Source organism: Haplochromis burtoni, unplaced genomic scaffold (genome assembly GCF_018398535.1).
Source record: "Haplochromis burtoni strain Fernald_Lab_line unplaced genomic scaffold, NCSU_Asbu1 Contig_1, whole genome shotgun sequence".
Lineage (NCBI taxonomy): Eukaryota > Metazoa > Chordata > Actinopteri > Cichliformes > Cichlidae > Haplochromis > Haplochromis burtoni.
Window position 1 is genome coordinate 695,794 of NW_024582362.1, and position 19,605 is coordinate 715,398.

General features: G+C 42.5%; 4 protein-coding genes across 6 annotated transcripts in view; 3 read left to right on the forward strand and 1 right to left on the reverse strand.

The window, feature by feature from the left end:
* The window catches only part of dlgap1b (discs, large (Drosophila) homolog-associated protein 1b), a 96,160-nt gene extending 91,805 nt beyond the window's left edge, over positions 1-4,355 (forward strand). For 2 of the 3 annotated variants that reach the window (XM_042218085.1, XM_005912366.3), the window contains one exon: positions 511-4,355. In XM_042218085.1, coding sequence (XP_042074019.1) covers positions 511-726 — 216 coding nt within the window. In that variant the 3' untranslated portion in view covers positions 727-4,355. Of the gene's footprint in view, positions 1-213 lie in introns of all 3 variants that reach the window. The other variant, XM_042218140.1, reaches the window with a different exon arrangement.
* A 114-nt stretch (positions 4,356-4,469) lies between these two features.
* Positions 4,470-9,413, reverse strand: tgif1 (TGFB-induced factor homeobox 1). Its single transcript, XM_005912369.3, has 3 exons — positions 9,044-9,413; positions 6,964-7,193; positions 4,470-6,184 (listed from the first exon to the last, which is right to left on the reverse strand). The coding sequence occupies exons 1-3, from the start codon at positions 9,057-9,059 to the stop codon at positions 5,501-5,503; spliced, it is 930 nt and encodes a 309-aa protein (XP_005912431.1). The 5' UTR covers positions 9,060-9,413; the 3' UTR covers positions 4,470-5,500.
* A 2,851-nt stretch (positions 9,414-12,264) lies between these two features.
* Positions 12,265-14,442, forward strand: LOC102309865 (OTU domain-containing protein 1). Its single transcript, XM_005912370.3, has one exon. It carries the CDS (start codon positions 12,531-12,533, stop codon positions 13,890-13,892), a length of 1,362 nt encoding a protein of 453 aa, XP_005912432.1. The 5' UTR covers positions 12,265-12,530; the 3' UTR covers positions 13,893-14,442.
* A 2,136-nt stretch (positions 14,443-16,578) lies between these two features.
* Positions 16,579-19,605, forward strand: part of si:ch211-285f17.1 (sickle tail protein homolog) — a 126,150-nt gene continuing 123,123 nt past the window's right edge. The window contains exon 1 of the mRNA XM_014329119.2: positions 16,579-16,991. Within this exon, the coding sequence (XP_014184605.1) occupies positions 16,922-16,991 (70 nt within the window). The 5' untranslated portion in view covers positions 16,579-16,921. The remainder of the gene's footprint in view (positions 16,992-19,605) is intronic.

Sequence of the window (19,605 nt, forward strand, 5' to 3'; positions counted from 1 at the left end):
TTAAATAATCAAATGACCTAACTGCAGTGTTGTTTTGGAATGCTCCACTAACCTGCATGCTATCTTCTATCATTACTGTATACTTTGAATTGTAAGTCCTAATGATTTACAGTTAAGCTTTGTTGTAGCATGCTTACATGTGTTGCTTACTGTCATGTCGGCTGCCTGACGCCATCACTTGTATTTGTGTGTTTTGTTCTGTCTTGTCGACAGTGAGCCGCTTTTGAGAAGCCACTCTACCTGCCATGCACCGTTGGGGCCTGCCCATCTCCAATGGTCTTTTACCTCACGCAATGGCCACCATCGTGCTGTCTTTCCCCACACAAATGGCTGCCACTGTGAATCATAACCTCATTAAAAATTGCATGCTTATGCCGGCAATAGCCACACCGCTCTTGCTAACCCTCATGCAAACCGGCTGCAGTCGTGTCGCTCGTCCATGTGTTTACCTGCAGCTTGCCATAAGGACTCTCTGGTCTGTCTTTAAGACTATTTGTCATTCCTGTCCAGGAGAGAAGGATGCCTCCTCCTGTGCCAAAGAAGCCCCAGAAGGGCCACCCTCCCCTGGCTAGGGACCGCTCCCTGGAGAGCTCTGAGCGCCAGCGTCTGGAGGCTCGCAAACGCCTGCTAGCTGCCAAACGCGCCGCGTCAGTTCGGCAGAGCTCTGCTACCGAGAGCGCAGACAGTATCGAAATCTATATTCCTGAGGCTCAGACCAGACTATGAGACACACAAACTCATATAACAACACACAGGTCCAGTACACTGTCCCATAAACACAATAGCACTGAATGGTAAAGCTACGGTGCTAACATACTGTAACATAATCACATTTTTTGCAGACTTCCCAGATCACTGTGAAGTCAGTTGCTATGGAAGCTGGTTGAAGAAGTAATGTACACTTACAGTATTTATTTATTAATTAATTAATTTATCTTTCTGTCTCTTCTTCCCTTCATTTCCTTCTCCCAGCTTTGATGTAGCACTCCCTCTGTTCCTTGTACCTCCACCTGCTCGTTGCTCCCAAAGAATTATCTCACTAATCCCCACGTTTTAAGTGACCTGATATTACAAAGATAAGCCTGGTGTAGCACAGCAGTGTTGCTTCACACGGATATGTTTCAGGAGCCCAGGACACAATAACATGGTGGAGGGATTCTGCGCGTGTGTAGGTGCTTACGTGCAAACACACAGGCAGTTGTAAGTGATGTATTTAATCTATCAGATCAACTGAAGAGACCAGACCAGAATCATTCTTGATATTTATTATGTTATATTTTCTATTTAAAAAAATCTAGTTTTTAAAAAGAAATCAATATCTGACTCTAAGAGTACTACAGCCACAAAAGTCTGTGTTTTGTCTATTGAGGTCACATTTTAAAACGTAATATTAAAAAGCCTGCTTATAGAGGCATCTGGTAACACAGTTCACCTTCTGCCTGAAAGTGGGTCCTTCCAGTTGCGGGAGGAAAGGTCAAGAGGTTAGATTTTGCTCCTTCAGGTTCAGCAAAGTGGCTCCTCAGACAGTAGGAGTTAGGTTTTCGGCCTCTGCAAAGAGTGCAGTACCCTGAAAGGTTCCCAAAAAATGCCACAAACCGAATATGTGTTGTATGTGTGACAGGATGAGCGTGTGCGTGTTTTGGTTAACTTGTTTGTTTGTTTCAAAAGTGCTTCCTATTTTTCTAGGTCTAAAGGGTCCTAGCTGTAATCGAAGATTAAGGTAGCAGCATCAGCAGACTGTAAAACAAATCACCCGTCTTGTCTGAATTGAGACTGAGCAGAACAAGTTTGTATAAAGGATATTTAATGACATGAAGTGCATGCTTACACAAGGTAACTGATATTTTTGTCTTTTTTAACAGATTTATTCCTTACTCACACCACGTTTAAACTCTTCATTGTAACAGACTAAGCTAAAGGACTCATATGTGGTACAATACTGGTAGTTGTACGATATTTTATTATGTCATTTTTAGACAAGAAGAGTTTATGGACAGTATTGAAACTACGGGACTGAGAAAGGACTATTTCTCCTCACTGTGTGTGCACTCCCTCTGCCTCTAAATGAAGCAATTATTTGAAGGTCATAAAGAAAAAAAAATCCAGTTTCTAATATTTTGTATTAGTGTTTAATTTATTGATTAGGAGAACAATGACTGTTTATTGCCATTGTTATTATATTATTATTATTATGCACTGAAAACAAGGCCCTTATACTGTGTTTGTGTTTTATTTATGTTCTCCAGCATGACAGGCGCCTTTTTTGTCTTTTCCGTTTCAGTGATCAGCCTTAATTTCTATCGCGCTAGTCGAGCACAACTGCAGTCTCAGGGGAAGATGTGTGTGTGTGTGTGTGTGTGTGTGTGTGTGTGTGAGTGTGTGTGTGTGTGTGTGTTTGCGTGTTGGCGAGGTTCAGAGAGAGAGTGTGACTGACTTCATCTGACTGTATATGACCCATATTGTTGTCTCTTATTGTACATAATTCCTGCCAGCAGGATAGGCCATGATCTTAATAAAGCAACCAGTGTCCATACCATATTCTCAATTATGTTTCTACTGAGCGTCTCAACCCGGCTTACTGCAGTAAAACAAGGTACTTCTGTCAGCTGCTTGAATGTGGAGACAATCCCGAGTCAGTTTATGGTCACTTAATTCTTCACGGACTAGCAGAACTTTGGTGTGTAGTCCAATTTTCTGTATTGATCTGATAAAGTTGTGTGCCATTGGATAACTATAGGAAACACGGTATATTCCTGTTATTTGTCCCACAATGTTGAACTACTACCTGAGCTTTTCATCGAGAGATGTGTGAAGATGATGTAACCATACAGTATGATTTGTAACTCCTTTAGTTGGTCAATAAATATTTTTAGAGAGGGTGCTTATAAGTATAGTTCAAACTTCATGCCATTTAATATAGACAAAGCTCATTTTAGTACTTTTTCTTTGGAACTTGTTTTAAGTCAAACTGTCTGTCGAATAAACAATTCATTTATTTATGTTTATTATATTAACATATCAATATAACCCTCCTGGTATAGCAGGGAGTTAGAAACCAGAATGTTGGATTGTGCTTTAATTGCTAAACTCACTCCAGCAGTCCTGGCAAATCTGAAACTTGTGATGTAGTTATATTAAGAGAAAAACCTTCAAATAAACATTTGTACATACATGAATGTTTCCCTATGTAAATGTAAACTAAAAGAACAAAACAACATATTACAAGCAGATATACATTTTGTAATTAATGTTATTACACTCTTGATGTTATGGCACGTGTATGAGCTCTTATCAGCATTAAAAAACCTCATTGCCATAATTTTGTTGTGTTCATTTCTTTCCTGTCACATGTGTTCTCAATTAGAATATAATTAAACCGATTACAAGGCCAGCGTGGTGTGTTTTTAGGGCATTTCCCATCCGCAGGGGCGGATCCCCATAATTAGACGCCGCTTTTGGCCTCGGCTTAGCCTTGACGTTTCTGTACGTGCAGCTTCTGGTGATTTGTCATTCACACATCAGTCGTGCTGAGGCGAGGCGTGCTGGCTTCGGTGGCTAGAGTTAGGGTAAAGGGTTGTGGGGGTGTTGTCTCTGTGTATGGCCTGCCCTGGGTCAATCTACCCATCATATGGTCCTCTATGGTGGGCTGCATCTGCCTACTTGTGTGCCTGGAGGTCTGTTTAAACCCTTAGTGATTACATCATTTAGATCAGACCCAACCTCTGTCACCTCTGACAGGAACCGACAAAAGGTTCAAAGGAATCCTGCCTGTTCCACCTATTATGCTATTAAATGAGTTAATGTTTCATCAGTTGATCAAAAGTTAGCCTATCAAATATGATAATGCAGCATGTATAAATGCTGAATTTGTCAGTGCTACATGGTATTAACTGCAGTTCAATTGCATTCAACCCCTTATCTTGAGTGGTTACATATCATAGCCTGCTAGTTAGTGAACAGGTAACGTTGCGGATTATCATTTTAATGAAGATGTTTAAAAAAGATCCCCTTAAAATCCTAAAAGTAAACTGCTGTTCAGCTTAAAAGACGGGTATAATAACAAAAACAGTAAGGTGTACCTGCCTGACCTAATACAGAGAACAACAGAAGCATTGCCAGATGGGAACAGCTGTACTCATATGTAAGCTTCCTTACACTGACTTTATTGGCGCGTAAACCCTGTCAGCGAGAAAGTGTTGACGTTTGCTGTTTCCCTGTGTTATTTATACAGGATTATGCTAATGCATGGGAGCTGTTTTAAAGCATTCGCACACACAGGACTGCATCCTGTAGAAAGACAGGAATGCTACACTATTGTTTTCTCATATTCCCTTCTTTTATATACACTGAACAATTAAACTAAACACACTACTCTCAACATTAAGGGATAAATGTGTGCAGTAGAGTTAAGTGATCTGAATGATCCAAAGCAGGGCAAAATACTTGAATAAAAATGATCAACTCTGAGATGTAGAAAAAACAAAACTTTATTTGAATCCCATGTGACCCCTAGTTGCCACAAACATTGCACAGTATGAAAAGAAATCACATCATTGGGCATCATGTCACATTAACTATACACATGGTCCTATTATACAAGGAAATGTTTTTTGGTGATTTTTTTTTTTTTAAAAAGGGCTGTTTTTTTTTTGTCAGGTTGTAAAACAGCAAATGCAGAAAAACATATGTAGTGTTTAATTTTTCCAGTCCACTGGCCGTCATTTTTCGCTGAGTGATGGGATAAAGGCTCATGCTAAGAACCTGCTACATTGGTCTTATGAAACACCCCTCAGTGACAAAAAGAAAAGTTAAAAAAAAAGAAGCATAAAGGGTTTTTTCCTTTTAAAAATAGCTAAAAGTAAATAACAAAAAATTAAAAACTATACTTATGAAAACAAACATTTACTACAGTAGTGAATAAGTTTGTCATAGATGCCAAGAGCAAAGTATTTTTAAGACACTGAGATGACCTTCCTCTGCCTTTAGTGTGCAAACAAACAAGGCAGACCAATCATGAACTGATCTCTGAAATGTTGAACAATAATAATAATAATTAAAGAAAAAAAAATTAAAACGTGTGGGTGCGACCAATCCACCTGACCGATCTGTGAAGGAGGACTGATTCTTGCTCTTGCTCCGTTTACTACAATACAGTATAATGGAAAGACATAAAGACAGGCAGCATTGTTCTGATAACATTTTTGGTCCCTGTGTGCAAATAAAATACACATGTAGATACATAAAGATACATGTATATGAAATGTATAAACAACTTACAGCCAAGGCACCTCGATACGGTTTTTCTTTTCTTTTTTTTGTTCAATAAGAAAGAAAAAAAGCATCCATGTCAATTTGATTGGTATACCAAAAATAGAAATGGTCAGGCTTTCGTGTGGATTTTGTTCTTTGTTACGTGCAGACGAGTCACTGAAACGAAGAGTTCCACAGCTGAGATGCAAAGTCAGTCTCTAGTTCCTCCTCTTCTGTCAACTTTCCTCCTTTAAGCGACCAGCTGTTTGGCCTGCAGCTCCATCTCTGCAGCCCGTTTGAGGGCCACATCCACCAGGAGCTGGAAACCGCTGAAGTCTTGTGTGAGGTCTGGAGGGGTGGGGGGAGGGGTGTTGAACAGCCCACTGCGGGGGCTCAGGTTGCCTTCTATGCTGGTGCTGCTGAGGATGGTGGTAGTGGGGGTGGGGGTGGCGTTGGGTAGTGGCTGACTCCCTCGCCCTTCCTCCCGGCACCTAAGCAGCGCTTGAGCCTGCACAGCATGCAACAACTCAGCTGCCCTGTCACAGTTCATGCCGGGCGCGCTGGGGTGGGAAGCTGTCGGGCTGGTTTGCATTGCTGTGGTGACAGTAGTGTGACAGATGACAGAAGGCCGGGTGGGCACGAGCCCAGGAGACGGGGACGCGGAGGTCGGAGAGGGCACGGTGGGGGACACCGCTTTTCTCAGGACGCTGGGCACGGCGGGGTCGAAGCTAGACGGGTGCAGCACCCGTTTGTCGTAGCTCTCTTCTGTGGCTGCCGCGGGGCTGCTGTGTTTCGGGGACTGGGAGCTGTCAGAGAAGCTGTCACCAGCTTTGCTACCTTTCCTGGATATGGTGAACTGGTTGGGATCTTTGCCATCTTTCCTCAGCATCTCCGGGAGAAGTCTCCGGCGTGCGTTAATGAACCAGTTGCACACCTGCAGAAGACGATAACAACAACAACCCACACAGTCAGAAAGGCGCGTCACATGGCTCGCTTCCATTCTGCCTTGCGCTTTGAAAGAAAATCTGCTGGTACATTTATCCCCAGGTGCAGTCTGCACATGTCAGCAGAGAAATCGAGTGAAAGGTAAACCCTACCTATCACATGCTGACATTTCACACACCGCAACCATTTCCTGTTTTAATCATTTCACCACTGCAGAAATGACAAAAGACACCTCTGATTATAAGCTAACCCCTTTTTTAATAAAGGTCAGTTTAGATTTAGAAATCCTGTCTTGAAAATAGTTTTGAATAAAAAAATAAATCTCTTTTGTAATAGCAGCATTCACAGTTCACTCCACTCTTTTTCTCAGTCCTCCAGGCTAGTCGTAACTGGCTTAAGGAGCCTTTCAGCTCTAACTATGTAAATGACTCCGCATTGTTCCCAGACAGCTGGGATAGAAAAGGGGCTAGAGGGAGGGAAATTCCTGTCCAAGTGCCTCGGCCAAGCCCACAGCACACAGGGAGTAAGTTTACTCACTTTGTCTCAGACTTTTATGTTGCAACATCAAGCTGATCTGGATGACCTTCAATTCACAGTGTGTATGTGTCATAATTTGTTTGTGATCCAGACAGGAAATGATTCAGTTAAGCTGACACTTGTTTCCTCTTGACTTTTACAGTGGTCTATTTACTCTCTCTGGGCTTAATGGCAGAAAAAAAACAGCTTCAGGCGGTACTATCTTTTTTCCGTCAGAATCTGTGCCCGTACCTGCAGTGTAGAGAGCTGGGTCTGCTTGGACAAAAGGGCTTTCTCCTGTTCAGAGGGGTAGGCGTTGTAACGGTGCTCATACAACCAGTCCCTGAGGATCTGAACGGACTCCTTGGGCAGATTTCCCCGCCGTTTTCTCTTCCCACTGCTCCCCGCGCTGGACGACAGATCCAGAGGGGCGTCCACGCTGTCCTCATCGTCAGTCTCGCTGCCCGACAGCATCATCAAACCTAAAAAAAAAAATCACGAGCGAGTGCAAGAGAAGGACAAAAAAAAAAAAAAAAAAAGAGTGTGTGAGGCCAGGACAAAGAAGAATTTATATCCTCTAATGTCAAGCCACCCCGTTGTCAGAGCGGCTCTGCCACAGCCGCTCAAGTTGTCTGGGAGGCAGCTGATGTGTCAGAAGCAAGCTGTCAAGTTCAGCCATGTGATTCATATAAGGAGCCAGGGAGGGTGTGAGGAGGAGGAAGAAAGGGAGGGTGGATGTAGAAAGGGGGGGACGTCACAAAGGCTAGCCTGATGCTGTGTCAGTTATAAAACCTGCCTCAACAAATACAAGCCAGGTCTATTCTAGACAGGCTGATAGCTGGCACAGCAACAATCTCTGTGTAAAAGGGGAGAGTTTGTTTTGAAGAACAGGAGCGCTGAATCTGAAAGATTACAGAGTCTGTATTTTTTGTTTTTTGTTTTTTAAATGGGAGGCTTAGGATCTAATCAAAGTCAATCATGATCAAAGGAAGTGCTCTGAATTGCTTTGAATGTCAAGAGTACACCCCAGGCAAACTGATGTGCTTTTGAACTGCTTTTAAATTTGTCCCATTTTCCATCTGGCATATTACATATTACATTTTTAGTCCCATTTAGTAACTAACCGATACAAAAACCTTAATATGCGTCCCTCCTCTTTATGATAAAGACACACTGAGGTTTATTAAAGACTGGCTCCTGTGATTTTAGGTCAATATTTACACCTGGACACCAGCAGCTAGGCTACTGTACGGGAAGCCAAGCGGTCATAGCGAATAAAACAGGCCAGGATATTTATTGTACAGCCGTGAGCTCCCGGGCAAAGTAGTGGGAAAGAAGTAAGAAAGTTCCCAAGTCAAGAGTGGCCAACAGGATGAGGTAATTACGTAGGTTGGAGAGGCGAAGGGGGAGGGGAGACCTGTTGCAAATAAGCGTCTCCAGACTAAACAAAAGAATCCAGGGCTGCCTGCTCCTTTGTACGCGTTTCAAAAGTTTCTGCTCGCAAACAGCGACTTTGGCGCAAACTTTCCACCAGCCGAAATACGTCGCTTCCACTGAAAGGCCAGAAAAAAGACATTTTAACCCGAGAAACACGACAGTTTTTCTAAGTTTGAACAACTTGTAAGAAGGTTCTTTTGTGTGCGTGCGTGCGCGCGCGAGCGAGCTGCACCACGAGGTCCATGAATGTAACAAGGCAACAGCAAGTTCCCACAATGAGGTCAGGATGAACATTAGCCTACATTTGGATTTTGGTCATATTTTAAAGGCGCTGGGGACTGTTTCCGTTCGCTGTTCGTAACTTAAAAAGATACAAAATATCGAGGTTTTTTTTAAGCTTACAGGCTGCCAAAATGTAACAACCCCTGAAGTCACAACAGTCGCACAACTTTTGACTTGTATCGACTATTACCACTTATCAAGAACCAAAAAACTTCTTCACAAATGTAGCTTATATGAGGTTTCCACCGTAACAGAAAAAAAGCGAAAGCGTCTTTTAAATCATTCTGAAAGTTGTCCCAGTTTATACCGCGACTAGGAAAACAACACACGGCGACACAGTCGTGCGTTAGCCTATTGTGTGAAAACTTGAATAAAGCACATTTAGATAACCTAAAACGGTGGCTAAACCTTGCTATTGTCGACTTTTGACATCGCGCCAACACATGGCAGAAAAAGCCCCCCTGTCATGTCTGGAAAGGAAACAATAGACTGCATGGTTTGCATATGAGGGGAACGGTTCTGTTACTCATTCTTTAACGCCGTCTCCGTCTAAAGTCGTTTCTTTTTTTCTTCCCTTCTACTTTAACGTTATTTTTTTAAAAATCCCACCTACCCTTTTTGGTCTTCATCTTGAAAAATGCCCGCTTATTCCTCGGCAAGCGGAGAAGACAAATTCTCTGTCAGAGCTGTGTTTTCCCCCCTAGATATCCCCAGCGTGTATCCGAAATCTCGAAAATCCTTGTTCATTAAAAAAATGCTTCTTTTCTCCCGTTTTAGATGTTCTTCTCTCTTCTAGTCGTCCTTCTTTGGAGACTTGAGGTGGCAGGAGAGGGGGGTGGGGGGTTGTGGGTTACCTGAGATCTCTGCGTCCCTTTCTGCTCAAAGCCCCTTTTCTCATTGACTGTGTGTTTGATCCTGAAACTGGGTGACAGCTATCTTTGACAGCTGCGTGACTAAACGCAAAGATCCTCCCACCACCAGTGGAGAACAGGAAAAATCTCTGACATCAGCATGGCTTGTTCCACTGACATGAATACAGTCTTGCTGAGCTTTAACTGCTGCTGACCCTACTAATAAAGTGAATATATATCTATATATCTATATCTATATAGATATATAATATGGAGAAAGCGTTGTTTAGGCGGGCAAGCAAAATAACAATAGCAGACTGGGGGAAAGCACTGCGGACCTCGTGGTAACACCTACAGATTAAAAATAACTAAAATAACCACAGTAATTTAAATGCCGCATATTTCCGAATGCGCGTCGGTGTGTTTTTGTGGTGCAAGCTTCATCGCCTTATCACAGGCTGTGGTTTATCACCTTTCGTATCGCTTGTTTACATCGTGAAGAATTACCTTCACGTACTCCCAACAATAATTCTTCTGCACGCGAGTGCTTTTTAACAATGTGGCTTCGTATAGGCTGCTGCAGTGTGTTACAATAGAGGCCTCGTGTTGTGTTTATGGTAATAGCAGCAAATCTCATGTTTATACTACTGTGCATCCCCCTCCTCCTCCTCCCGTGTTGTCACTGTAGTAGTCCATTCTTCTGTATCCCTATAGATACGCGTGAAACGTTTCTTATGCGCTATCGATGTCACCCCGATTGAATTGTAAACATTATATAAGGAGAAGCTGCTGTAATTTCTCACAGGAATGAGGAAATGCTTAAAAAAATACAGTGTGGACATGGGTGTAGCTGCGGGATATATTGATCAAACCTTGCAGCAGCTGGAGGTTAGCGCACCAGCTCGGCTTACTAAAGACAACAGCAGCACTGCGAAGAAAACGATCAATGGCTTCATTTGTATGCGGTGCACAACCATGCGACAGCTGCTGTAGCATCGTTTCTTTGCATGCATTTGTTCCAGACATGCATTCAAGTGCTCTTTGCGGAAGCTAAATGTCGCCTCCGCGTGCGCACAAGCGGAACTGTACGTGAATGCAACGCGGCGTGCAGACACGAGGTCCTCGGGGTCCCTCTGGTGGTGATTTAATTGCACTGCAATTCAGGCGAAAATAAGGAAGGAAAGAAGTTGCTTTAAAATACCTGGAAATTATGTACTACGTAAAATTACTTAGAGTATAATTTGTGTCTGATTTCCTGTTGAATACACTAGCCAAAATGAATGCATAATGTGTAATGATAGTATAATGATTGATGTAAATACTTGAATTATTACCTCCTTACTCTGTTGTATTTGTCGGTTAATGCAATTACATTGTAATTTCAGGTCAAATACATGGAAAGTCAAGGGGAATTTCACCTTTAGTCACAGGCTGTATTAGAAAGTGTTATTATGTTTCAGTATACTATTACAGCATATTAAAACAAAACAAAAATAAACAGTCACCTTTACTGATTATTAATGTTAATGTTTTTGGGGGTTTTTTTTGCTGCTATAAATGTACACCCACTCACTGAAGTAATATTTTTATTATCAAACACAAGCAGCCTGAGTGTGTTTTCCAGCTCAGTCACTGTTAAAAATAGAGACGACTAAGTTTGGCAGGCCAAAGCCAGCTACTGTCAGATACTAGGTATGCTTCCCATCAGTTGTGACATTAAAATAGATCAAATGATATTTATTGATTGGCTGATTTTTGTAATTAATAATAGCAGTAATATTAATAGTCATTTAGTCTGATAGACTAGCTGTGCTGATGACTAATTTTAAACGTTGAGCATTTCATGCTTTCTGTATAATCAACACATTTGGCGAGCTTTTTTGAGTCATTTCTTTTATTAATATCTACACTTACTATGACGGGAATTCAGTGGTGATGTAAGACGACAAATAAAGCTCAGTGTTTGTTTTATACTTTCCAGACCGAGATAACACTGCACTTGTTTAATGAATGTTTTTATGTCTATTTTGTAGGATTAATAACAAGAACCACATAAGTCTGTTTAGAGGGGAAACGAATGTAAAACGCTTTGTTTAAAGAATAGACACGATAGTTAGCTGAGCGGTAGCTCTGCTGCTTTACTGTTGTGTCACTCGACTCATTTGACTGTGACGCATCAAATCCTTCACATTTGTCCACGAGCATCGCGGCTTCAGTCAGGACGCCCGTGGAGAGCTGTGTGAACTTACAGACAGCCACAACTGTACAGGAAACTGGTGGTTTTTTTTCTTTCAAAATAAGATTGTTGTGGGTCAAATATCAGAATCAGAATACTTTAGGGTTCACAAAATGATGAGGTTCAACCATAATCGGGTAAATTGTTCCCATATCCGGGATTTATGGCGGACTGTGTTTTTCCTTTGTTCCAGTTCATTCGCAATAAATCAATAAATAAAAATCCTAGGCCTAATTACACTAAAACTGAGCTTTACGAACATCTGCTTTAATTAACACGTTGCTATTCTAAAGCGAGTAATTGGATGCGCTGTTTTTATTTAGATTACCTTGTCATTTGAAGTGCTCATTTCATTTCAAGTCATCATGTTAGTAAAGAGGAAGAAAGTGTATTTGATGATTATGTGGCTATTTGAATGAAAGCAACACCACAATGGACTTTTTTGAAAGTAAATTAAAACCTAGTAAACGTGGTATTCTTAGTGAACTAGTTATGAGACTTCTTAAAACATAAAAATAAAAACGTTCACTATTTTGTAAGGATTTTTTGCACTTTAAAGTTAAAGCATATTTTCCTGTTTATCAGCATGAAAACATTTTTTAAAAATTTGACTTTTTTTAAAGAAACTTTTGCTCATTGATCTAAGGCAGTAAAGCATGATCGCTCATAACGAAGGCGCACGTGTGCGTAAACCATGAATTTTATTTTGAAATAATTCAACTGAAAAGTGTTTTTTGGCTTTATTTCGTCGGACTTGATTCTGTCGAAGAGGACTGGGTCCTGTTACAGTTTGGAGTCTAAAATTAGGGAGGCACCCCAACTGCAAATGACGCAAGAGGACTAAACTGGACAGTCTAGTCGTCTCTGTGTGTCAATGACAGCGGGACTCAGAGCCATGGAGACCTTCCCTACAACTTTGCTGTTGTTGATGACACGGAGAGTATTTTTAGCTATTGTTGTCATCTTTCCGTAACAGCCCAGCCGCGCCGTTCAGTATAAAGGACTCTTTCAAAATGCAGTTGTACAACAGTGTGCTGACACACTACCCGAGGTCGTCTCGCAAAGTTACAATAACTTTGTCGACCGCTTCTGCGCGTTTGAACGGGGCAAGTTCCTCTGAGGCTGACAGGCCGGGATTTACTCAACCAGACGCAACTTCAGCGACCAACGGTGATCCGGTGAGCGAGTCTGTGTCTTCCGCAAACATGCCTGCCTTGTCGTGTTACGAAGCTTCAACCATGAGGCCAATTTACTTCACCTCGACTGCTGAAATTTTAATCCGGAGACCTGATGGAGTGGAGAGGTCTGTGCCTGTGCATGTTATGAGGGAGTCCAAAGTCAAACCACCTTCCCCAGACTCTCATAGCGGTGAAACTTTACTCTGTAATGACTGCGACCCTGATGTGATAGTGGACTTGATAGATCAATTGAGCAATGGGACAGATGAGCTTTTCCCAGACTGCCCAGAACTCACTGGAAATCAGCTTACCAACAGCAACAACACCAGTGGACCCAGAATAGAAGAATACAAGAGAATGGTGGAAACTTCAGGTGGGGATGATGGAATTTCACTAACTATTACCCCCTTCAGAAGCAAGACGTGGGCCTCATTGAAAGACGAGGAGCTGGTTCCCCCCAAGGCAGTACAGCCTAAGGGTCTCATAAAAGAAGATTTTAGCTTAATGAGCACGGCCAAAGCTGCTCCAGCATCAGAAGAGAGACGGGCTTTTGAGCTCAGTGTTCTGCAGGAGTCCCCTCCACAGAGAGTCCAGGAGAGAGGGGAGATCAACGACAAAGTCGCCCGATACCTGGCTGAAGTGGAAAAGCAAAATAAGTACCTCCAGGAGAGGCACAAATACAGGTATCAAATCATTCCAGATGGCAACTGTCTGTACAGGGCTGTGTCTAAAGCCACATACGGGGACCAGTCGAGACATGCAGAGCTGAGGGAGCGGACGGTGCACCACATCGCTGACCACCTTGACGAGTTCAACCCTATCATTGAAGAGGATGTGGGGGAATTCCTGATCAATGCAGCGCAGGACGGCACTTGGGCCGGTTACCCCGAGCTTCTCGCCATGAGCCAGATGCTGAATGTCAACATCCACCTCACAACAGGGGGCAGCTTGGAGAGTCCCACTGTCTCCACCATGGTGCACTTTCTTGGAGAGGAGGATCCTTCCAAACCGGCTATCTGGCTGAGTTGGCTGAGCAACGGTCACTATGACGTTCTCTTGGACAGGTGTCTGCCCAACCCAGAGTATGAGGACTGGTGCCGAAACTCGCAGATGCAAAAGAAACGGGACGAGGAACTGGCAAAGTCGATGGCAGCCTCATTATCCAAAATGTACATTGAGCAGAATGGGTCCGTGTAAACGAAATACAGCGCATTACAGAGGAATAGAGATGAATGGTTCTGCTTTGTTTCTACGTGCTTTAAATTATTATTTTTTAAGGATTTTTTAAGGAGCAAAAAGACGTGCAGTGCACATACTTTGGTTCATGTCTATGCCAGCGTTTTGAAATTAACGCTAGTTGTCTCCGAAAGAGTTTGACAGTGTGTGAGTCTGTTCTTGATAGTTTGGGTGATGTTGACATGAGTGAAATTCTCTAATGCTGTTCAGATGTGGCTGAGTGCTTTTGGAGTGTACTATTTTTATTTGCCCTCTCTCAGCTGACCAGTTATTATTATTTTTTTGTCGTGCTTCTCATGCTTTGGCAACTGCCCAATATTTTCAGACAAAGAGAAATCTGGTTTGCATTTTCCATGTGTTTAGCTACTCATTTGCACAAAATTCCTCTAAGAGTAGTTCACAGTGCTTGGTTTGTGTCTGCGAGAATGATTCAACGGTTCATTTTCCATTATTCCAGTACTTTTTCGACATTTGACAAAGAATTTCAAAATAAAGTTAAGAAAAAAAAACACGCTAACTTGCAGTGGCTTCATTTTTAATTTACATGCTCGTTGTCCTGCTATTTGTTTATCGCCTACATTTTCATAAATTTGTTATTCAGCTTTAGCGATATCCACTGTTTCATCTTAGGTGTAAGGCAGTCTATAACCACCACATCACCACCACAGTTCATGCTGCAGTCATCCTCCACTCACCAGTGTCCTAAAGTGAAAAGTGATGTTGGGAATTTATTACATGATGTAGTGACCCTGCAGCCTCTCATTCAGGTCAGGCTGCCGAACTCGGTGTATTAAGGGACCACGGCTTCAATACACAGAGTACAAGGGAATGTGCTCTGTCTACTGAGCTATGTTAAAGCTTAAATAAAGGGTGCACAGTCACAGTATAGGCCAAAATGTCATTTCTTCTGTAATTGTTTTCTTTTTTTAAAACTGTAGATTCTGCTTGATTTCCTAAAAACTATATAAAAGGAAAGCAAACCACCCAAATACAGCTTGCAAATACTATAAGCTAATCTCAACATATGGATGTATTCATATTGTAATAATACTTTCCTTTTTGGCATTTCACATTAATGTCTGCTGTTCTAAATACACTTGCCGGTCACTTCATTAGCTACATCTGTTCAGATGCTCACGGATACAAATATCTATTTATCAACACCTGAGTGCATTTAGGCATCTAGACATGATCAAAAACCTGCTGAAGTTCAAACTGAGCGTCAGAATGGGTAGAAGTGTCTATGAACGTGGCATTGCTGTTGGTGCCAGACTAGCTGGTCTTGGTATTTCAGACTTGCTTATCTAATGGGATGGGATCGCTGGGGTTTACAGAGAATGCTCTGAAAGAGAAAAAAGTCGAGTGAGTCTAAGTTCTCCAGCCAAAATACCAGAGGTTGGAGGAGAAAGGCCAAGGAAGGAAATACACCAGTCACATCAAGGGGTGTCGAACTCCAGGCCTCGAGGGCCGGTGTCCTGCAGGTTTTAGATCTCACCCTGATTCAACACACCTGAATCAAATGATTAGTTCATTACCAGGCCTCTGGAGAACTTCAAGACATGTTGAGGAGGTAATTTAGCCATTTGAATCAGCTGCAATGGATTAAGGACACATCTAAAACCTGCAGGACACCGGCCCTCGAGGCCTGGAGTTCAACACCTGTCATTACAACCAAGTAAGAAGAGCATCGCTAAATGTGCAAAACCTTGAACCTCGAAGCAGGTGGGCTACAGCAAACAGAAGACCACACTGGGTGTTACTCCTTTAAGTAAAGAACAGCCAAAAGTTACACGGGCTCACCAAAATGAGACACAGCAGAAAACTGGAAAAACGCTGCCATGAACGAATGCTATGAATCTCATTTTCTTTTGCTTCTGCCGTTTGGTGTAAACAACATTAAAGCATGGATCCATCCTGCCTTCTATCAACACTTCTGGCTGGTTGTGTAAGGGCGAGGGAGATGTCTTCTTTGCACACTTTGGGCTCATAAGTACAAACTGAGTGTCATTTAATTGCTGCAGGCTGCCTGAGTATTGTTCCTGACCATGTCCATCCCTTTATGATCACAGTGTCCTGTTTCGTGAACATGACAAAGACATATAGAGAAACTTATTCAGCTGCTTTTTAAAGCCATATGTGTAATTTATGAAAAACTCATGTACTGATAAATATTGCGCCTTCCTTCCGTTAGGTGGCACTGTATGCTCCCAGATGCTCAGACAAGGTATCAATAAAGGTATTTGTATTCTTTTAAAAACAGATTACAGCGTTGGATTATCGGATACAATACGCAGAGTTAAAGTGACTGCGCAGTGGTCTTCAAAAATGCGAAATGGCATGTTTTGGTATCACGGGATGCGATGACTGGGAGAAATGGTGGTTTATAAAGTTTTACATTTATAATTTCTAAGACCACCCAAGTTAGATTTTGAACATTGATTAAGAGCTTCCTGACTCTGGCAGCTGGAAAATGTTCAAAATGTCCGAAAATATGATATGTGGTATGAAAATCCAACATTATTGTGTTTTTACAGCCCCCGATTTAAACTTTATTATGGATTCTTTACAGTGATGACGTAACGCTGCAGTCATCGTCATTTGTGTGTGTGGGGAAAAGTTTTATGATTTTTAATACGGGGGGAGGGATAGTGCCTCTCCCTGCTCCTGCGAGTCTACTACGTTCACAAGGCTTCTTAGAGCAGAGGGGCAGGTGAGAGTTGGACCGAGCTGGCTGCTTCACCGCAGTACTGGCACACAGTCAGCTCAGAGACGCACAGGGGGCAGAGGGAAAGTCATCCACGGACGCCCGTCTCCGGTGTGTAGTGTCGAAGGATTCCCACGCGCAACACGGACGGCGACGCGGTCACCTCGACGCGGTGAAGCCTCCCCACCCCACCAGCCCCCTGCTCGGAAGTTGGCTGTTACTTTTAAAACAGCACAGAGAAGAGCGGTGAAGTCCTGGAGCTCTGACCTGAGAGCCTGTAACAGACATGTCGGGACACCGGGTGCAATTCGCGGACCTTCCTCCGAGTGATCATAAAGGAAGTCCCAAATCTCACAGTAAGAAAACAAATATACACACATATATATCTGTTGACCTTGATTTTAACAGATGCCAAGTCTAAATTATGAAAACTTTGCAGAAAATCTAAAGATGCCGTGTTTAAAGTTTTTACTCACAGTTAAACACTGCTGTTGCTTAACTTTAGTTACCCAAATAGATCCGTTACATTGCTGCTTTCCTAGTATCCTGTATCTGTGCCCTACTGTAGTCAAAACAGTTAAGCTGCCCTCTCTGCGCTGTCTTGCATTGTATTACACTCCTCTTCATGATGCAGTTATCAGCAGAAAACAGTCAATCCTCGATGATTACATGTATTTTTATTTAAATATGAAATGTTACATGCTGCCTTCTTTCTTGCTTTCTTGCTCATTGATATCTATGTTAATGTCATACTGCACGTTATATATGAGTGACAGTGTGTGGCCTTTGTGTTGACCCCCTGCTTTGCTCCACTCCTCGGTGTGATCCCATTCAGTCTCCACTCAGGACACTTATCTGAAGTGGCAGTTGCCCTTTACATGCTGCAGCTAACTTTTTCTCCTCAGGCCTCCTCTCATTGAGTGTCATGCTGTGTCTTAAGTAAGGTGACACTCAGGTTGGGGCGCATTTATTGACCACTACAACTCACAGTATTAAAAGCACAACGCTATTGGCTGTAGAACAGAGCCGGATTTGGGGACTTGGATTTAGTGCTCTTTATTGCTCTGCTGGTTTAAAGGCGTGCTTCTGATTGCATGTGAGGTGTGACAGAGTCAGCGGTGCTCGCCTCTGCTGCTGTATGCTGCAGTGTATGCACTCCAGCATGAGACACAGCTCATCTCCATGGTGACAGGTTGAGTGACAGAGCACGTGAAAAAGGATGCAATGGAAAATTGCCAGTTTGCTGCAAACCCCTCCAGAAGGGTGGCATCTATAACACACTGTGGTTCCACAACGGCACATGTGCTTGGGATTTATATCTTCGATGGCAGCTGTACTAACACCATGATGTGTGTGTTTGTGTCACATTCAGTAGTGTGCGTGTGAACAGCAGAAGTGCTGATGTTGTGTGCAGGTTAGGCTCAGCTTGTATGCAGGGCATGCTGGGTTTGATGGTGGAAGGACACAAAAGCAGCTTCAGCAGCAAACTACACATTCTGACTCAGCCCATCCATGTTTTTTGTGGGTTTTTCCCCCCGCTGCTTGCTTGGAACCAGGTGATAGTGGGGTCAAGTTTCAGGCTCTTCTCTTTTTGTGATGTGCAGACACACAGCATCCACATTCCACAATAACATAAGCAACTTGACGAGTTTATTGCAAGCAATCATCTCTCATTCAAATATTGTATTAGCAGCATCAAATTAAAAAGAAAAAAAAAGTACCTGCATAGCAGCAGAACAGCAAGTCATTCATCACTCTGTTCATTTTCACAGCTATAACAGCTAATGATCTTGGCATCATATAGAGGGAACATTACAGCAGATGCGAATATGTCAACTCACATTACTGGTACTGAGGAAGCATTGTTGCTTTTGCCGCTGTGCAATTTGCATGAGTCAAAGAAGGAATCAGCAATATGTTTTTGTCGACATTGTCAAAAATACACTGTTGTTGCTGCGGCGTTTCTGCCCTGGATTTATCTTTCCGAAAACAGGCAGCATTGTGGTGTCTTTCTTCCTCGGTTATTTTATATTCATAACGTTTGCTTTGCTATCCAAGCAGACTTTTCAGTTTATAAAACTGTATACGATTGCAAGTTGTTACTTCACTTTTTAGAATTATTGAGAATCTGTGCATGATAGCATCCGTTTTATCATACCTATTATCCACAGAGATAAATGGTAAATGGCCTGTATTTATATAGCGCTTTACTAGTCCCTAAGGACCCCAAAGCGCTTTACATATCCAGTCATCCACCCATTCACACACTGGTGATGGCAGCTACATTGTAGCCACAGCCACCCTGGGGCGCACTGACAGAGGCGAGGCTGCCGGACACTGGCGCCACCGGGCCCTCTGACCACCACCAGTAGGCAACGGGTGAAGTGTCTTGCCCAAGGACACAACGACCGAGACTGTCCAAGCCGGGGCTCGAACCGGCAACCTTCCGATTACAAGGCAAACTCCCAACTCTTGAGCCATGATCGCCCACAGAGCTATGTGCATACAATGTAAAGTATTTAATTTATTTGAAAACGCTAAACACATCCACCCCAGTGGTCACTTTTGGGGGAAATTCAGGTTATTGAGCTGTGCTAGTGTGTATCAACAGCAGCAGACATGTTTTCAGATGGATGTGGTCTTGAAGACAAGGTCAAGCTCTTAGTTAGTCCATAGGCTAATGTTACTAATGAACACATGGCCCACTAATTTTGTAGTTCTGTGCCACTGCCAGTGCCATCTTTTTAGTACTATCTTTAGCCATTATTATTACTGATGATGATGTTTGAAATTTAAATACGCGGAACATTTTTCTCTATATTATCCACCGAAAAATGACATTGCATTGTTGAAAAGAAGTAAAACTTTAAATCTATTTCTAGACACTTAATAGAATCTCTACGAATTTCAATGATCAAAGAGTCTTTTAGATTTTACATTGAAATATTACCACGATTTATCTTTTGTCTT

Coding starts and splice junctions, on each gene's coding strand:
- tgif1 (XM_005912369.3), bottom strand. Junction 6,185..6,963: donor CCCAGCTCTCTACACTGCAG/GTACGGGCACAG, acceptor CGTCTTCTGCAG/GTGTGCAACTGGTTCATTAA.
- LOC102309865 (XM_005912370.3), top strand. CDS start 12,531: ATGCAGTTGTACAACAGTGTGCTGACACACTACCCGAGGTCGTCTCGC.